The sequence below is a fragment of the Myotis nattereri genome (genome assembly GCF_964212035.1).
Source record: "Myotis nattereri genome assembly, chromosome: 19".
Taxonomy (NCBI): domain Eukaryota; kingdom Metazoa; phylum Chordata; class Mammalia; order Chiroptera; family Vespertilionidae; genus Myotis; species Myotis nattereri.
In genome coordinates this window covers 1,365,072-1,383,890 of record NC_138095.1, presented here as the reverse complement: position 1 = coordinate 1,383,890, position 18,819 = coordinate 1,365,072, and the positions used below count along the sequence as shown (strand labels likewise).

General features: G+C 41.9%; 1 protein-coding gene across 2 annotated transcripts in view; it reads right to left on the bottom strand.

The window, feature by feature from the left end:
* Nucleotides 1-18,819, bottom strand: part of TECTA (tectorin alpha) — a gene marked incomplete at its 5' end in the record, with an annotated part of 106,799 nt that overhangs the window by 30,212 nt on the left and 57,768 nt on the right. For both annotated transcript variants that reach the window (XM_081113346.1, XM_081113347.1), the window contains 2 exons: nucleotides 257-543; nucleotides 2,862-3,245. In XM_081113346.1, coding sequence (XP_080969472.1) covers nucleotides 257-543; nucleotides 2,862-3,245 — 671 coding nt within the window. The remainder of the gene's footprint in view (nucleotides 1-256; nucleotides 544-2,861; nucleotides 3,246-18,819) is intronic.

The window sequence follows — 18,819 nt, the reverse complement described above, 5'->3', positions numbered from 1 at the left end:
GCTGGGCCACTGGCCAAGGCTTCTAGTGTAAGCCTGGGCAGACTCGGTGAAAATTCACAGTGATACCACCTAACCCAGTTCCTTCCACTGCCACACAAGACACTACTGAGGCCTCTGATGTGTCTCTTTGTATCATGAAAACTCCACAGACTTTGGCTCGCTCTATCAAGGAGAAGAAAGTGATGCTATGGAAGGAGCATTTTCCACGGCGCCCCGGGGAAGGGCGGGCGGGCCCAAGCCGTGGCGGGCCTCTCACCTCTTCTGCATGCCGTTGGTTTTCCAGCTCTGGGCCAGCACCACACTGCTCACCACTGGCTTCCCCCGCAGGGTCACGTAGTCGTCAGTTAAGTCCCCGTTGAAGTTGCCACAGAGGCCACACACTTTGTTCTGCAGCCTCTCGCTGATGCTGATTTTTATGACGTTGAAGCCGTTGTAGTATATCTGGATGTCGGGGCTGGTGTCAATCACCAGGAACCCTTCGCTGCTGTAGATTTTGGTTGCCAACCCAGTTATAAAAGGGACGTTCACTTGTGTGCCGTTCACCTATGGAAGACAATAAAAGTAAATGATCCTTAGAGCAGAGGTTTGCAAGCGTTGACTGTGACGGGCCAGAGTTAATATTTCATGATCTCTAATGCTACTCAACTCCAACCTCATGGCAGGAAAGCAGCCCACAGACAAGATGTCACTGAGGCTGTGTTCCAATAAAGTTTTACTTACAAACACAGGCAGCAAATACATTTGGCTAAATCCTGTACTTTGCTGTCCCCTGTTCCAGAGTTCAAGGACACTCACTCATCTTACTGGCCACAGCTCCCCACAAAGAAGCAAAATATGAAAGCAGAGTAAGAAAACATTAGAAAAATATAACCCACAGCCAATGGCTGGATTTACCAAGCATAAACCAATGACCGGAAGTGAAGTTCAATCCTGCACGGAGGAGTCTAACATGGCTAGCGTGAACCGGGGGAGTGTTGCTATCTTTACTGTTTTCTTGCCTATAATGTTGACAGGAGTCCAGCCCAGAGAGCCTATAGCATAGCATTTTCTGTATTCATCATTTTCCTGCTTTATAACAATGTCTTTTCTTAACTCTTAGGATAGAACATAATATGCTTTTCTTATACTTACAAAACAAATTGTATATATTTTTTTTCACCTGCAGGTTATTAGTAATTTTTATTTCTTAAAAAATCAGAAGCCTTGCCGAAACCGGTTTGGCTCAGTGGATAGAGCGTCGGCCTGCGGACTGAAAGGTCCCAGGTTCGATTCCGGTCAAGGGCATGTACCTGGGTTGCGGGCACATCCCCAGTGGGAGATGTGCAGGAGGCGGCTGATCGATGTTTCTCTCCCATCGATGTTTCTAACTCTCTATCTCTCTCCTTTCCTCTCTGTAAAAAATCAATAAAATATATTTTAAAAAAATCAGAAGCCTTTAAAAATATGATTATTTTCTATTTTTTGTAGCTTGGGGTAGTTTATTCAGCAACAATGTCAGTTTTACTGTGCTGGGGGCTATGTTCACTCTGGCTCCTGGATTCTGGACCAGTATCATTGTGTCTATGTGGGCCAATTTGCAAAAGAGACTGGGAGTTCAAAAAATAGTAGCAGCTTTCCCTGAAGTTAAAAACCAGCAGCAGAATGTAAACGCTTCCTTTAAGCTTGCAAAATACTGCCAGGCCTTTGCCTAACTCTGGATACTAAGCTACACGATGACTGTCCAAATAAAGATACACTCCCTTACCTAAGCCGATGATGGAAAGCAGATATGCACAATACTATTCAAGTCCAGAAAATGCTCGTGTTTGTCCTGGCTCTATCCCTGCCTCCCTGGCTGTAACCGGAGCATCGAGGTCTGACGCCATCCTCAGGTCTACCTGTGGCAAGCAGCTGGCTTACCTGAGGCTGGGAGTCCCTGTCCATAGTTCTCTAGAGCAGGTTGCCTTCTTAAATGGAAGGGGTGGGAGGAATCCGAGTGAGAGAGGCATGTTCGCTATGGGGTGGGCTGAGGTTCACGCATGCATTTATTTATTTATTTTCTATGTGTCTAAGATGCACAGAAGCCAGGCAGCTGTCCCAGGGCAGCCAGCTGAGGACGTCACCACCTTCGCCAGTTTGCCTCCCGCTGGCACGTCCTCCTGGGCCTGTCCTAGTGAGGGTGCCCCCTCCTTCGGGGTGTTGTTTAGCTACTTGTGTTCTTAGGCCAATGCTCGCCTTCTCTCCGCTTCTGGAAAAGATGGCAGAGAGGGAAGAGCGTGTCTGCGTGTAGGTGGGCAGGGCCAGAATAATTGAAACGGCTCAAATGAGATGCTCACCGGGAATTAATCCAGAGAGAGCGAGACCTCTACCACGTTATCACCTGCAGCTCCAGGGGCACTGGCATCATTACACACGAGATGCTGTGCGTGCCCCGCAAGCCTCGGCTGCCGGCAAAGGGACAAAGGGGCCCGTTCCTACGCTCGTAGAACCTTTATACCGCCTGCTTTAAAATCTGGGGATCTGCCCTGGCTGGTTTGGCTCAGTGGATAGAGCGCCGGCCTGCGGACTGCAGGGCCCCAGGTTGGATTCTGGTCAGGGCACCTGCCCGGGTTGCAGGCTCATCCCCAGAGGAGGTCGTGCAGGAGGCAGCCGATCCATGATTCTCTCTCATCACAGATGTTGCACTCTCTCCCTCCTCTTCCTTCCTCTCTGAAACCAATAAAAATACATTTAAAAATAAAATACAAATAAAACCTGATGATGTGTGCGTGGCGCCTATGCAGCAGCAGCCTGTGACCCTCACATCTGGTCATCAGGAAAGCGCCTGCGCAGGCCCTGGCCAGGCCGCCCGCACGTTTCCTAGCACCAGGGCGGGCGGTCACCTTGACGGTGTTGCGGTCGCTGATGAGAATCTGCTCCTCGTTGATGTAGAAGTAGACGGGCGAGATGATGGTGAGGTTGGGGGACGACCACTTGTCGAAGTTGATGATGAGCTGGAAGGAGATGTCGGGCAGCTTCTGGCAGATGGTGGAGAGCACGAAGGCGCAGTTGGCGGGGAAGCGCAGGAAGGCGCCGTCGAAGGTGCGGAAGACGCCGCCGCCGGCCGCCAGGCAGTAGGAGGTCCTGGTGCTGAAGCAGCCGCGCACCCCGTTGCGCAGCGCGCACTCCTCGTCCGACTTGCACTGGCGCGGGTCGCACTGGATCAGGTTGCGCCGGAAGCAGCGGCAGCGCCGCGTGCAGTCGCTGTTCCAGAACAGCTGTTTGGGCTGCAAGAGAGGCACCTGCGTAAAACTCGGGCTGCGGGCGGGGTTGCCCCCCCCCCCCCCCCCCGCGACGCCCTGGCCGTCTTTGCGGGCTGGGCTACCTTTCTTTAATGGAACTGATATTTGCAACAGGGAGCAGTAGGAAGGCTACTTTCATTCAAATGTTACATCAGTTCCATGCAACTCAGATGCCAGACAATATGCAATTTAGCCTTTACTGGTTTCAGTCAAGAATTTGGCAGCTGTACAGCTGGGTTGTAGAATTACCCACAGCCAACCTGAATGTGTAGCTGTTAGGCTCTCAGATGGACTAGGTGAAAAGCAAATCTCTTTGGTAAAAAATTATTGTGGACCCATGGAAGCATGGAGAGAAGGTGGGGGGAGGGTGGGTGGGAAGTAATCAACCAAGGACCTTGTATGTATATATGCATGGCCTATGGACACAGACAATGGGGCAGTGAGGGCCTGGGGTGGCCGGGCAGGAAAGGGTCAATGGAGGGGGTGGGGGGAAGGGACATATGTAATACTTTCAACAATGAAGGATTATTTTAAAAAAATATTATTCTAACAAGTACTCCATTCCACTTCAAGGATGACATTTAAATTCACTCAAGAATAATAAACCAGCCCTTCAAATGCTAAATAGATAAAAAGAAGCGATAGCCAACCCTTATGATGAGCCATTTAACATTTCACAATACCCAACACTCCCGACTTTTTTCTTGTATCAAGGCCACTTCTTTTTATTTCTATTGCAAGTACCTCCATTTCTGTGTCATGAGTGAGAGATCTAAAAAACAGTGATGTTCCGTGAAAGGAAAGGTTGGGGATCAGGCCAACTGGATTCCACTCCAGCCTTGGCATGATATATGTGCCACCTTGAGCAGCACGACTCACCGCTCAGGCTGTCAGTTTGCTATCTCTAAATTAAAGATAATAACGCCTTGCAGGGCACTCCTGATTTTGGTCCAGATGAAAGAGTAAGTAAATGCTGTGCTCACCATTTCCCATCAAAATTATATCTAAATTATAGAACAGCCATCTTTGAGAACCACTGTAGACTAGTGGGACAGGATCCTATAACTGAAATATAAACAGAGCCATGTTGAGGTTGGAAGGAGGGGTAGGGATGTGAAATGGCTGGTCCCACACTGTGTGGTGGATAGGAATCCGCAGGGATATGTTGGCTGTGGAGGTCCCCCCTGAGGAGTGAGGGGTCCCAGACCCCCAAGGGATTCTTCAGCCAGAGTACCAGTGCCAGGAAGAGTAATCCCCACAATGCCTTTCTGTGAAAATCAGCTAAGACTCCATTTGGCTGAGACAGAGGGTTGCTGGAGTCCCAGACATTCCTCTTAAAGGGCCCAAGCAGAGCACAGACTCACTTGCTTACAAAAACTCACACTAAGCTCTAGTGAAGGGGCAACAGCTCAAAAAGTATGTGGGACACATGGGGAAGAAATGAATCGCCCTGCTTCAGAGCAAGGGCTGGAGGGTCAAATCTTTCTGGGACTAAAGTGCCTGCAGGTGCCATTTTTCCTTTGTTGAGCCCTTCCCCCAAATAGATGCCAGGTATAGGCAGGCACCAAATCTGAGTCTCAATTAACCTGGCTAACATGGCTAGCTCACCACACCCTGGTAATTCCCTGGGACCCCACCGGATGGCAAGGAGGCCCCAGAACCAACACACCCATGGCAGAACCAACTCAGACACATTAGAGCAACACCCAAATTACTCAACAAATGATACGCTTAAAGTGTGGACTTAATAGGAACCAGAACCCCACTAAAGTGAATTCCATACAACAGCTTGTCACAAGCCAGTCCTCACAGCAAGTCAGCCATAGTGTCAGTCCCACCCAATGACAGGCCAACAGCAATCAAAGGTCCACTACAATAGAAGGGTACTTTCAATCCATACAAGGGACACCATGGAACACCCAGCTCAGGTGACCAGGGACTTGTACCATTGCGCCACACAAAAAACCTGCCTACTACATAAAAATGCTCTACCAAAACTGGGAGATGAAGCAGATCTACCTGATATGTAGAAACACAGGGAGGTAGCCAAAATAAGGAGACAAAGTAAATGTCCCAAATAAATGTCTCAAATAAAAGAACAGGACAAAACTCGCAACTAACCAGGTACAGAGTTCAAAACAATGGTTATAAGGATGCTCAAGGAACTTAAGAATAAATGAACTCAGTGAACCTTGTACTAGAAACCATAGGGAAAAAATTATCAAAAATGAAGAATACAATAACAGAAATTAAGAATACATTAGATGGAATCCACAGCAGATTAGGTGAAGTGGAGGGCCAAATCAGTGATCTGGAAGACAAGCAAATAGAAAACAGTAGAACAGCAATTTGAAAAAAGAATTTTTAAAAAGTGAAGACAGTTTAAGGGACCTCTAAGACAACATTGGAATCATAGAAGGTACCATAAAAGTCCAGAAATTGCAGAGAGTTCAAAACAAGATGAACCCAAAGGGGCCTACACCAAGAAACATATAATTAAAATGCCAAAGGTTAAAGACAAAGAGAGAAACTCTTAAAAGCAGCAAGAAAAAAAGCAGTTAGTTACCTACAAGAGAGTCCCCATAAGACTGCTGATTTCTCAATAAAAATGTTGCAGGCCATAAGGGATTGGTGCAAAATAGTCAATGTGCTGAGGCAGGACCTACAACCAAGATTATTCCAACTAGCAAGGCTATGGCTTAGAATTGATAGAGAGATAAAGAGTTTCACAGACCAGAAAAACCTAGAGGAGCTCATCACCACCAAACCAGTATTACAATAAATGTTAAAGGGACTTCTCAAAGGAGAAAAGATAAAAGATATGAATAAGAAAATAGTATAAAGAAAAAACTCTCACTTATAATGGTAAACACATAATAAAAACAGTGGACCAACCATTTATAAAGCTAGTACGGAAGGTAAAAGGCAAAACTAAGAAAATCATGTGTATTTACAACAGTAAATTTAAAGATACACACAAAAAAGAAGTAATAATAATTACAAAAAATATAAACATGGAGGAGGTAAATAAAAAGGGTAATAATTTTAGAATGTGTTCAAATGCAAGCAAACATTAGGTTAAAATAGATGGCTATAAACATAGCTTGGTATATAAAGCACAAGTAACCACAAACCAAAAATCTACAAGAGATATACAAGAAATACAAAGAAAATAATCCAAACACAACACTACAGAAAGTCATTAACATACAAAAGAAAAGAAAGAAACAGAGAACAACAGCAAAATCAGAAAATAATTAGTAAAATGGAAATAACCACAAGCAATCAATAATTACTTTCAATGAAAATGAAGGAGAGGCAGATCTCTGGGTGCACAGCCTGGTTCTTTCCACACGCCCCTAGGTCCAGCAGAGGGCCACAAGCTGTGGATGGCTGAAAGCTCCAAACAGGTTGTCCAGAGCCAGTCAGAGGCGGCATCTGATTTGCCCTGCAGCAGAGTCCCTCCGAGGAGGCCCAGAAACAGTACAGCCAGAGGCCAGCTTCAGACAACAGCGGAGCAGGGGCCAATGAGCTTCACAAGCAGCACAGCCACAGGGAGGTGTTGGCAGCACCATCGCTGCTGAGGTGAATCCACTTGGTGTGATCGGCACCACACAGCAGCCTGCACAGCAGCCTGCACGCTGTGTTGGGGGTTGAGCCTCACTGTCAGTGAGCCTGAAGGTTGATTCCATGTACAAATGGGCCAATAGCAATCAAGACTCAATTACAACAGGAGGACCCATGCAACATGCACAAGGGATATCATTAGAGCACCCAGATCTGGTGATCAGGGAGGCTGTAACACTGGGCCCCACAGGTCACCTCCTATATAAAGCCACCATACCAAGACTGGGAGTCACCCAATACTTACAAACAAAAATAAAGGGGAGGCCAAAATGGGGAGACAACAGGCCCCAAGAAGAGCTGAACAAAGTGGAGATAAGCAATTTATCAGATATAGAGTTCAGAGTAATAATTATAAGGATGCTTAACAGCATGAAAAAGGATTTAGAAACCATAAGAAATTCAGAAATGAAGAATGCCATATCCTAAATAAGGAATACACTGGAAGGAACAAACAGTAGCCTCAATGAAGCAGAGGATCAAATCAGTGATTGGAAGACAAGGTGGAAAAAACCCAATGAAAGCAGCAAAAACAAACAAAAAAACCCAAAATTTTTTAAGAAATGAGGATAATTTAAGGGACCTTTGGGGCAACATGAAGTGTAACAACATCTATGTCATCACAGTCCCAGGAGAAGAGAGAGAGCAAAGGGTCCAGAAATTATTTAAAGAAATAATTACTGAAAACTTCCTTAACCTGAAGAAAACACATACAAGTCCAAGAAGCACAGAGAGTCCCAAAAAAGATGGACCCAAAGAGGCCTATACCAAGACACTCATAATTAAAATAGAAAAAGTTAAAGACAAAGAGAGAATCTTAAAAGCTGCAAGGTAAAGGAAGTCGGTTACCTATAAGGGAACTTCCATAAAACTATCATCTGATTTCTCAACAGAAACATTTTAGACCAGAAGGGACTGGCATGATATATTCAAAGTGATGAAAAGCATGGACCTACAACCAATGCTACTTTACCCAGCAAAGCTATCATTTAAAAATGAAGGAGAAAGAAAACCTTCCCAGACAAGAAAATGTAAAGGAGTTTGTGGCCACCAACACAGTAGTCCAAGAAGTTTTAACAGGTTTCAAGAAGAAGAAAGAGGAGGAGGAAGAGGAAAACAGAGGAATGTAGTTTAAAAAATGACAATAAATATGTTTCTATCAATATTCACTTTAAGTGTAAATGACTTAAATGCTCCAAAGGACATAAGTTAGCTGTTGAATAAGAAAATAAGACCCATATATATGCTGTCTTCAAGAGACCCACGAGAGAGAGAGAGAGAGAGAGAGAGAGAGAGAGAGAGAGAGAGAGTCACACCTCAGAACGGAAGATACACACAGACTGAAAGAACAGAGATAGGAAAAGATATTTCCTGTAAATGAAAAGGAAAAAGAAAGCTGGTAGCAATACTTATTTCTGGCAAAATAGACTTTAAAACTAAGGTTATAGTAAGAGACCAAGCAGGAAAGCACAGAACAATAAAGGGAGCCATGCAGCAAGAGGATGTAACCTTGTAAACATGTATGCACCCAAAATAGGAGCACCTAAACATGTGGAGCAAATCTTGATGGACATAAGGGAGAGATTGACAGGGATATACGAGTAATTAACAGTAGGGGGTTTTAACACCCTTTGACATCAATGGATAGTTCTTCCAGACAGAACATCAACAAGGAGATGGCAGCCTTAAATGAGACACTGGATTGAATGAATTTAATTTATATCTTCAAGCCATTTCACCCCAAAGCAGCAGAATATACACTCTTCTCAAGTGTACCTGGGACAATTTCTAATATAGACCACATGTTAGACACAAAACAAGTCTCAATAAATTTAAGAAGATTGAAATCATATCAAGCATCTTCTCTGACCATATGCTGTGAAACTCAAAATCAGTCACAAGAAGAAAACTGGAAAACACATAAAGACATGGAGGCTAAATAACATGTTACTAAACCAAGAATGGGTTAACTATGAGATCAAGGAAGAAATCAGATGATACCTTGAGACAAATGAAAATGAAAACATAACAACCCAAAATCTGTGGGACACAACAAAAACAGTCCTAAGAAGGAAATTCATAGCATTATAGGCCTATCTCAAGAAACAAACAAACAAACAAAAAACTCAGATAAACAATGTCACTTTTACACTTAAGGGAACTTGAAGAACAACAGCAAACAAAGCCTAGAGTGAGTAGAAGGAAGGAAATAATAAATATCAAAGCAGAAATAAATGAAATGGAGTCTAAAAAAATATAAATGATGAATGAAACCAAGAGCTGGTTCTTTGAAAAGATAAACAAGATTGACAAACTTTTAACCAGACTCATCAAGAGAAAAAAAAGAAATAAAATCAGAAATGAAAGAGGAGAAATAACAACTGACACCAAAGATTTGCAAAGGATTGTGAGAAAATACTGTGAACAACTATATGCCAACAGGTGATCAGGGTGAAATGGACAAATTCCCAGAAACATACAATCTTCCAAAACTAAATCAGGAAGATTCAGAAAATCTGAGAGTCAGGTTACAACTAGTGAAAATGAAGCAGTAATCAAAAACTCCCAACAAACAAAAGTGCGGGGCTGGATGACTTTAAAGGTGAATTTTATCAAACATTCAAAGAATTAAAACCGGTCTTTTTTGCATTGGCTGGTGTGGCTCAATGGTTGGAGTGTCAGCTCATGCAGCCAGGGGTCACTAGTTTGATTCCCAGTTAAGGGCATGTGCCTGGGTTGCAGGTTTGCTCCATGCCCCCAGTTGAGGTGCATGTGGGAGGCAACCTGCTGATGTGTGTGTGTGTCTTTCTCACATTGTTGTTTCTCTTTCTCTCCCTCTCCCTCTGAAAAGCAATGGGAAAAAAATCCTTAGGTGAGAATTCACACACACACACACACACACACACACACACACAGTGCGAAAAAACCTATTCTCAAACTATTCCAAAAAATTCAAGAGTAGGCAATACTACAAAGCTCATTCTATGAAGCCAGCCTTATCCTAATTACAAAACTAGATAAAACATGACAAAGAAGAACATTGTAGGGCAATATTCCTGATGAGAATAGATGCTAAAATCCCAGGGATTCAAGTTTGTTAAAATATTCGCAAATCAAGATACCAATGGCATATTTCACAGAAGTAGAGCAAATATTCCAAAAATTCATATGGAACCCCAAAAGACCCCAAATAGCAACAGTGATCTTGAAAATGGAGAACAAAGTTGGAGGAATCATGCTGTCTTATCAAACAACACTACCAGGCCATAGTAATCAAAAGGGCATGGTACTGGCATAAAAACAGACCTATTATTGATCAGTGGAAGAATACAGAGATCCCAGAAATAACCCACAACTTTATCGTCAATTAATACTTGACAAAGGAGACAAAATCATACAATGGGGTAAAGACAGTCTATTCAATAACTGGTGTTGGGAAAATTGGACATATATGTGCAAAAAAAAAAAAAGAGATTAGATAACTTTCTTACACCGCACACAAGAATAATCTAAAAATGGATTAAAGGCTTAAATATTTGACTCAAAATTATAAAAATACTAAAAGAAAACATAGGCAGTAAAGTTTCAGATATTTCTAGTAGCAATATGTTTTTCTGATAAATCTCCTTGGGTAAAGGAAACATAATAAAAATAAACAAATGGGACTACATCAAACTAAAGAGTTTTTGCACAGCAAAGGAAACCATCAACAAAATGAAAAGACAACCCACTGAATGAGAGAACTATTCGCCAATGATACATCCAATAAGGTGTTAATACCCAAAATTTATAAAGAACTTATAAAACTCAACACCAAAAAACAATCCAATTAAAAAATGGGCAAAGGACCTGAATAGTCAGTCACTTCTCTAAACAGGGCAGACAGATGCCAATAGGCCTATGAAAAGATGCTCAGTGTCATTAATCATAAGAGAGATGCAAATCAAAACCACAATGAGATATCACCTCACACTGATCACAATGGCTGTCATCAATAAATCAACAAATAACAAGTGTTGGTGAGGATGTGGAAAAAAGGGAACACTTGTGCACTGTGGATGAGAATGCAGACTGGTGCAGCCATTGGTGCAGTATGGAGGTTCCTCAAAAAATAAAGAAATGGGTCTGGCTGGTGTATCTCCGTGGGTTAGAGCACTGTCCCATGCACTGGAAGATCATGGGTTCAATTCCTGGGCAAGGCATGTACCTGGGTTGTAGATTTGACCTCTGGACCTGGTCAGGGTGTATGTGGGAGGCAACCAAACAGTGTGTCTCATCTCTTTCATCTCTCTCTCTCTCTCTCTCTCTCTCTCTCTCTCTCTCTCTCTCCCTCCCTCCCTCCCCCCACCTCTCCCTCCCTCCCTTCTGCTCTCTCCAAAATCAATGAAAAAAATATCCTCGGGTGAGGATAAAATAAAATTAAAAATGGAACTGCCTTTTGACCCAGCAATTCCACTTCTGGGAATTTATCTGAAGAACCCAAAACACTATTCAAAAGAAGATAAGAATACATGTCCCCTGTGTTCATTGCAGTGTTCTTTACAGTGGCCAACATTTGGAAGCAGCCCAAGTGCCCGTCAGTACATGAGTGGCTAAAAGAGCTGTGGTACATGTACACAATGGAATATTGCTTGGCCATAAAAAGAAGAACATTCTATCTTTTGTAACAGCATGGATAGGCCTGGAGAACATTGTGCTAAGTGAAATAAGCCAGTCAGAGAAAGACAAGTACCACATGATTTCAGTCATATGTGGAATTTAATAAACACACTGAACTAACCAGCAAAATAGAGACAAACTCATAGATGAAGAGCAGGCCAACAGCTCTGTTGGGGTGTGTGTGTTTGGAGAGAGAGAGAGAGAGAGAGAGAGAGAGAGAGAGTGAGAGAGAGAGAGAAAGAGAGAGAGAGAGAGAGAGAGAGAGAGAGAGAGAGAGAACTCATAGATGTGGACAACAGTGTAGTGATTGCGGGGGAAGGGAGTGGTTGGAAGTGGTAGAAAGAATGGTGGTGGGGGGGAGATAAGTGGTGATGGAAAAATAGAATAAAGAGAAAAAAATAAAAGGAATTCCTTTAAAAATTCTAAAAAAGAAAAAATATGAACTAAACTAACTGCTCCAATGAACTTAACTAACTGCTCCAATCAAAGACAAGAGGTGGCTGAATTGATAACAATACAAGACCCAAGCATATGCTATCTACATCTACCTACTTCAGACCGAAAAAACACAAACAGCCTAAGGTAACGAGATGAAAAACAATTTCATGCAAATGAAAATAAATCAAAACCTGGGATAGCAATACTTATATCAGACAAAATATACTTTACAGGGTGTAACGAGACAAAGGACGACATTTATTAATTATAAAGGATCAATAAAACAAACATACAATTCTTGTAAACATTTACACACCCAGAGTAGATGTACAAAAATATATAAAACAAATATTGATGGACATAAAGGGAGAGATCCACAGCAGGAGACTTTAACACCCCATTGGCATCAATGGATAGATCATCCAGACAGAAAACTGACAAGGAACCAGAAGCCTCAAATGACACATTAGACCAGATGGACTTAATTGAAATGTTTAGAACATTTCATCCCTACACAGTAGAATACACATTCTTTTCCAAGTGCACATGAAACATTTTCCAGAGAAGACCACATGTTCGGCTACATAAATAAATTTAAGAAGATTAAAATCATATCAAGCATTTTCTCTAACCATAGTTATATGAAAGTAGAAATCAATTAAAAGAAAAAAACTGATAAACACACAAACACGTGGACTCTAAATAACATGTTACTAAACCAGTGATGGCGAACCTTTTGAGCTCGGCGTGTCAGCATTTTGAAAAACCCTAACTTAACTCTGGTGCCGTGTCACATATAGAAATTTTTTTATATTTGCAATCGTAGTAAAACAAAGACTTATATTTTTGATATTTATTTTATATATTTAAATGCCATTTAACAAAGAAAAACCAACCAAAAAAATGAGTTCACGTGTCACCTTTGACACGCGTGTCATAGGTTCGCCATCACTGGACTAAACCATGAATAGGTTAACAATGAGATCAGGGAAGAAATAAAAAGATACCTTGAGACAAATGAAAATGGAAACTCTACAACTCAAAATTTATGGGACAGAGTGAAAGCAATCCCTCGAGGGAAATGCAAGCATCGCGAGCCTACTTTAAGAAACAATAACATTTCAAACATAAAATCTAAACTTACACCCAAAGGAAATGGAGAAAGAACAACAAAGCCCACAGTGAGTTGAAGAAAAAAAAGTATAAAGACCAGAATGAAAATAAACAAAACAGTATAAAGAAACAATACGAAGTATCAGTGAAACCAAGAACTGATTCTTTGAAAAGATAAACAAAATTGATAAACCTTTAGCCAGACTTATCAAGAAAAAAGGAGAAAAGACCCAAGTAAATAAAATCAGAAATGAAAGAGGAGAAATAACACTGACATAACAGAAATTCAAAGGATTGTAAGAAAATATCATGAAAAACAACATGCCAACAAATTAAACAATCTGGAAAAAATAGATAAATTCCTAAAAACATGCAATCTTCCAAAACTGAATAAAGAAGAAAAAGGAAATCTGAACAGCACAAATACAACTAATGAAATCAAAGCAATAAAACAGTAAATTAAAAAAAAAAAAAAACACCCAAAAACAAAACCAAAAAAAACCTTTTCAAGAAAGAAACTCCTGGACCAGGTGGCTTCACAGGTAAATTTTACCAAAGACTCAAAAAAGAACTTACACCCATCTTTCTCAAACTATTCAAAAATATTCAAGAGGGAAAACACCCAAGGTCATTGTATGAGGCCAGCATTATCTGAATTCTAAAACCAGATAAAGACACCACAAAAAAAGGAAATTACAGGCCAATATCCCTGAGGAACATACATGCAAAAATCCTCAACAAAATATTAGCACACCAAGTTCAGCAATACATTATAAGGATTATTTATTACTGAGATACAAGGTTGGCACAATATCCAAAAATTAATTAACGTGTTATATCTCATAAACAAAATGAAAGTTAAAAATCCTTTGATCATATCAATAGATGCAGAAAAAACATCAGATGAAACACAGCACCCATTTATTATAAAAATTCTCAGCAAAGTGGAACTAAAGGGAACGTACCTCAAAATAATAAAAGCCGTATATGACAAAACCACAGCTAACGTCGTACTCAACAGGAAAAGCAGTGTTTTACTTAAGATCAGGAAGGAGATCGTGTCCACTATGACCACTCTAGTTCAACATAGTTTCGGGAGTTCTAGTCACAACAATCAAATGAAGGAGAAGATGGAAGGCCTCCAAACTCGGAAGGAAGAAGTGAAACTGTGATTATTGCAGAGGACATGATACCGACATACAGAACCCTAAAGATCCCCCAAACCACTAGAAGTGAGAAATAAACTGAGTAGATTAGCAGGATATAAAATAAATATTCAGAAATTGGCTGCATTTTAATATACCAATAATGAACTGTCAGAAAGGGAAGTTAAGTAAACAATCCCATTTACAATTGCATTAAAAATACCTGTGAATAAATTTAACCAAAGAGGTAAAAGACCTGTCCTCAGAAAATTATGAAACACTGAAGAAAGAAACTGAAGAAGACCCAAATAAATGGGAGGATGTACCATGCTCATGAATATGAAGAAATAACATCATTAAAATATACATAGTATCTGAAGAAATCTATTGATTCAATGCAATTCCTATTTAATACAATGGCATCTTACATAGAACTAGAACAAATAATTTTAAAATTTATATGAAACCACAAAAGATCCTGAATAGCTACAGCAATCTTGAGAAAGAAGAACAAAGGTAGAGTTATGCTACCTGATATCAAAATATACTATGAGGTCATAATAATAAAAAAGTATGGTACTGGCATAAAAACAGACATATAGATCAATGGAACAAAATAGAGATTCCAGAAATAAACCCACACTTATATAGTCAAATCATATTTAAGAAAGGTGGCAAGGACGTACCATACAATAAGGTAAAGACAGTCTATTCAATAAATAGTACTGGGAAAATTGAACAGAAACATGCAAAAAAAATAGGTAAAACTAGACCACCTTTTACACGATATAAAAGAATAAACTCAAGATGTATTAAAGACTTAAATGTAATACTCAAAGCCATAACACTCCTGGAAGACAACATAGGCAGTAAAATCTGACGTTTCTCTTAGCAATAATTTTTCTGATGTATCTTCTTGGGTAAGGAAAACAAAACAAAAGATAAACAAATGGGACTACATCAAACCACAAAGCTTTTGCATAGCAGAGAAAACCAACAGCAAAACGAAAAGACAGCCTACTAACTGGGAGAAGGTATTTGCCAATGACACATCTAATAAGGGCTTAATATTCAAAATTCATTTTTTAAAAAGCCCGTCACCTGGTGAGTGTGGCTCAGTGTTGAGCACTGACGCATGAACCAGGAGGTCACGGTTCGATTCCCGGTCAGGGAGCATGCCCGGGTTGTGGATACGGTCCCCAGTGGGGGACATCTAGGAGGTAGCCGATCAATGATTCTCTCTCATTTTTGATGTTTCTATTTCTTTCCCCTCTCCCTTCCTCTCTCTGAAATCAGTAAAAACATATTAAAAAAACAAAACACTCATGCAACTCAACACCAAGAACACAAACAATCCAATTAAAAAATAGGCAGAGGGCCTGAATAGACACTTCTCTAAAGAGGATATACATAGGCCAATAGACATATGAAAAAATGTTCATGACTAATCAGAAAAATGCAAATTGAAACCAAAATGAGCTATCACCTCACACCTGTCAAAATGGCTATCACCAACAAATTAACAAACAACAAGTTCTGGCGAGGATGTAGAGAAAAGGAAACCCTCGTGCACTGTTGGTGGGAATGCAGACTGGAGCAGCCACTACAAAAAACTATGTGGGTTCTTTAAAAATTAAAGTCAAAACTGCCTTCTGACCCAGCAATTCCAGTTCTGCATATATATTAAAGAAACCCAAATCACTAATATGAAAGAATATGTGCACCCCTTTGTTCACTGCAGCATTATTCACAACTAGAGGCCCGGTGCATGAAATTCATGCATGGGGGTGTCCCTCATGCCTGGCCTGCAGCCTCTCCAATCTGGGACCCCTTGGACATCCCTCTCACAATACTGGACCGCTGGCTCCTAACCACTCTCCTGCCTGCCTGATCACCCCTAACTACTCTGCCTGCCTGCTTGATTACCCCTAACCCCTCTGCCTGCCTGATTGCCCCTAATCACTCTGCCTGCCTGCCTGATCATTCCTAACCACCTCTGCCTTCCTGGCCTGATTGCCCCTAACTGCTCCCCTGCCAGCCTGATAGCCCCTAACCACCTCTACCTCAGCCCCCGCACCCATGACCCAGGTTTCCCTCCTCTGGCTGACCGCAGGCAACTGGGACCTGCTCTTCCCTCCCTCTGGCTGGCTGCAGGCCCCTGGGACACCCAGTGGCTTCATCCAGGCTGGTCGTAGCCACCTGGGACTGCAGGCGGCTTTGCCCAGCCTGGCTGCAGCTGTAGGTGCCCGAGACCACAGGTGCCTTCGCCTGGGCCCCAGCTTTGTCAGGAAGGACGTCCGGAAGATGTATGGTCTAATTAGCATAGTACCCTTTTATTAGTATAGATACTACAAACTATAGTAATCAAAACAGCATAATACTGGCATTAAACAGATACATAAAATAATAAAAGAGACTAGAGAACCCGAAAATAAACCCATGCCTATATGGTAAATTAATTTGTGACAAAGTAGGCAAGAATATACAATGGGGTAAAAACAGTCTGTTTAATAAAGGGTGTTAGGGAAACTGGACAGATACATGGAAAAAATAAAACTGTCCACTTTCTTTCACCACATGCAAGAATAGAATCAAAATAGATTAGACTTAAATGTAAGATCGATACCATAAAACTCCTAGAAGAAGCATAGGCAGTAAAACCTTTTATATTGCTCTTAGTAATAATTTTTTTAGATATTCTCCCTCACTAAGGGAAACAAAAGAAACAACAAACAAATGCAACGACATCAAACTAAAAGTTTCTGGACAGCAAAGAAACTATCAACGAAACAAAAAGACAACCCGCTTAGTTGGAGAAGATATTCGCCAATCATATATTCAATAAGGATTTGTATGGAGATCTCATTCAACTTATCACCAAAACACAAACAATTCGATTCAAAATTGGGCAAAGGAGTGAACAGACATTTCTCCAAAGAGGACAAACAGATAGCCAATAGACGTATGGAAGATGCTCCATGTCACTAACCATTGGAGAGATGCAAATTAAAACCACAGTAAGATATCCCCTCATACTTGTCAAAGGGTTATCATCAATGAATCAACAAACAGTAAGTGTTGGCGAGGGTGTGGAGGAAAGAGAACCCACGTGTGCTTTGGTGTGATTGTAAATTGGTATAGTCTCTGGAAAACAGTATGGAGTTTCCTTTAAAAATTAAAAATAAAACTACCATGTAATCCAGAAATTCCACTCTGTGCCGTTGTCAAAAAATCCCAGATGCTAATTCAAAAAGATGCGGCTTCCCTAGTGCCACTGCAGCATTCTTCACAACAGCCACGAGATGGACGCAACCTAAAAGTCCACTGATAGAAAAATGGTGCCTATACAGTATGCAATGGAAAATAGTTGATCAAAAAAAGCAATGAGATCTTACCATTTGTGACAACAGGGATGGGCCTAGAAGTATTATGCTAAGTGAACTACGGCAGACAGAGAAAGACAATTACCACATGATTTCACTTATATGTAGACGCTAAAAAACCCATAATGAACAAAGAAAGCAGAAACAAACTCACAGATACAGGGAACAAACTGATGGATGGTTGCCAGACAGGAGGGGTATTTTGGGGCTGGTAAAAAAGATTAAGAAATTAAGAAGTACAATTGGCAGTTACAAAATAGTCACAGGGTTGTAAAGTACAGGCAATCTTATCTAATAAAAGAGCAATATGCAAATTAACCATTACTCCCTCACTTTGTCATAAAGATGGTGGCAGCCACGGAGCTGGAGCAAACAGGAGGCTTAGGTTTCCCCTGGCGATGGAGGAAGCCAAGCTTCCCACCTGCCCTGGCTAGTCCTGAGCTCCACTCAAGGCTACAAAGTTTCAATTATAGAAGATAAATAAATCCCAGATGCCTGCTTCCAGCCCACTGGTGTGGCCAGCCTGAAAAAGGCCATCAACCCCTCACCCAGGCTGGTCAGGCACCCCAGTGGAACTCCCACCCTGATCCGGGACACCCTTCAGGGCAAACCAGCTGGCCCCCACCCATGCACCAGGCCTCTATCCTATATAATAAAAAGGGTAATATGCAAATTGACCCTAACAGCAGAACGACTGGGAATGACTGGTCACTATGACACACACTGACCACCAGGGGACAGACGCTCAATGCAAGAGCTGCCCCCTGGTGGTAAGTGTGCTCCCACAAGGGAAGCTCTGCTCAGCCACAAGCCAGGCTGCCGGCTGCCAGTACAGCGGTGGTGGTGGGAGCCTCTCCCTCCTCCTCAGCAGCACTAAGGATGTCCGACTGCAGTTTAGGCCTGCTCCCCGCTGGCAAGTGGACATTCCTTGAGGGCTGCCAGGCTGCCAGAGGGATGTCTGACTGCCAGCTTAGGCCTGATCCCCCGGGGAGCGGGCCTAAGCCAGCAGGTGGACATCCCTGGAGCGGTCCCAGACTGTGAGAGGGCACAGGCAGGCCTGAGGGATCCCGTGCACAGATTTTTGTGTACCGGGCCTCTAGTTATATTAATATTATAATATCTACGTATGGTGTCAGGTGGATGGAAGACTTATTGCGGGTCTCGTTGTAAGTTATGTGAATGTCCAAGCACTGTGCC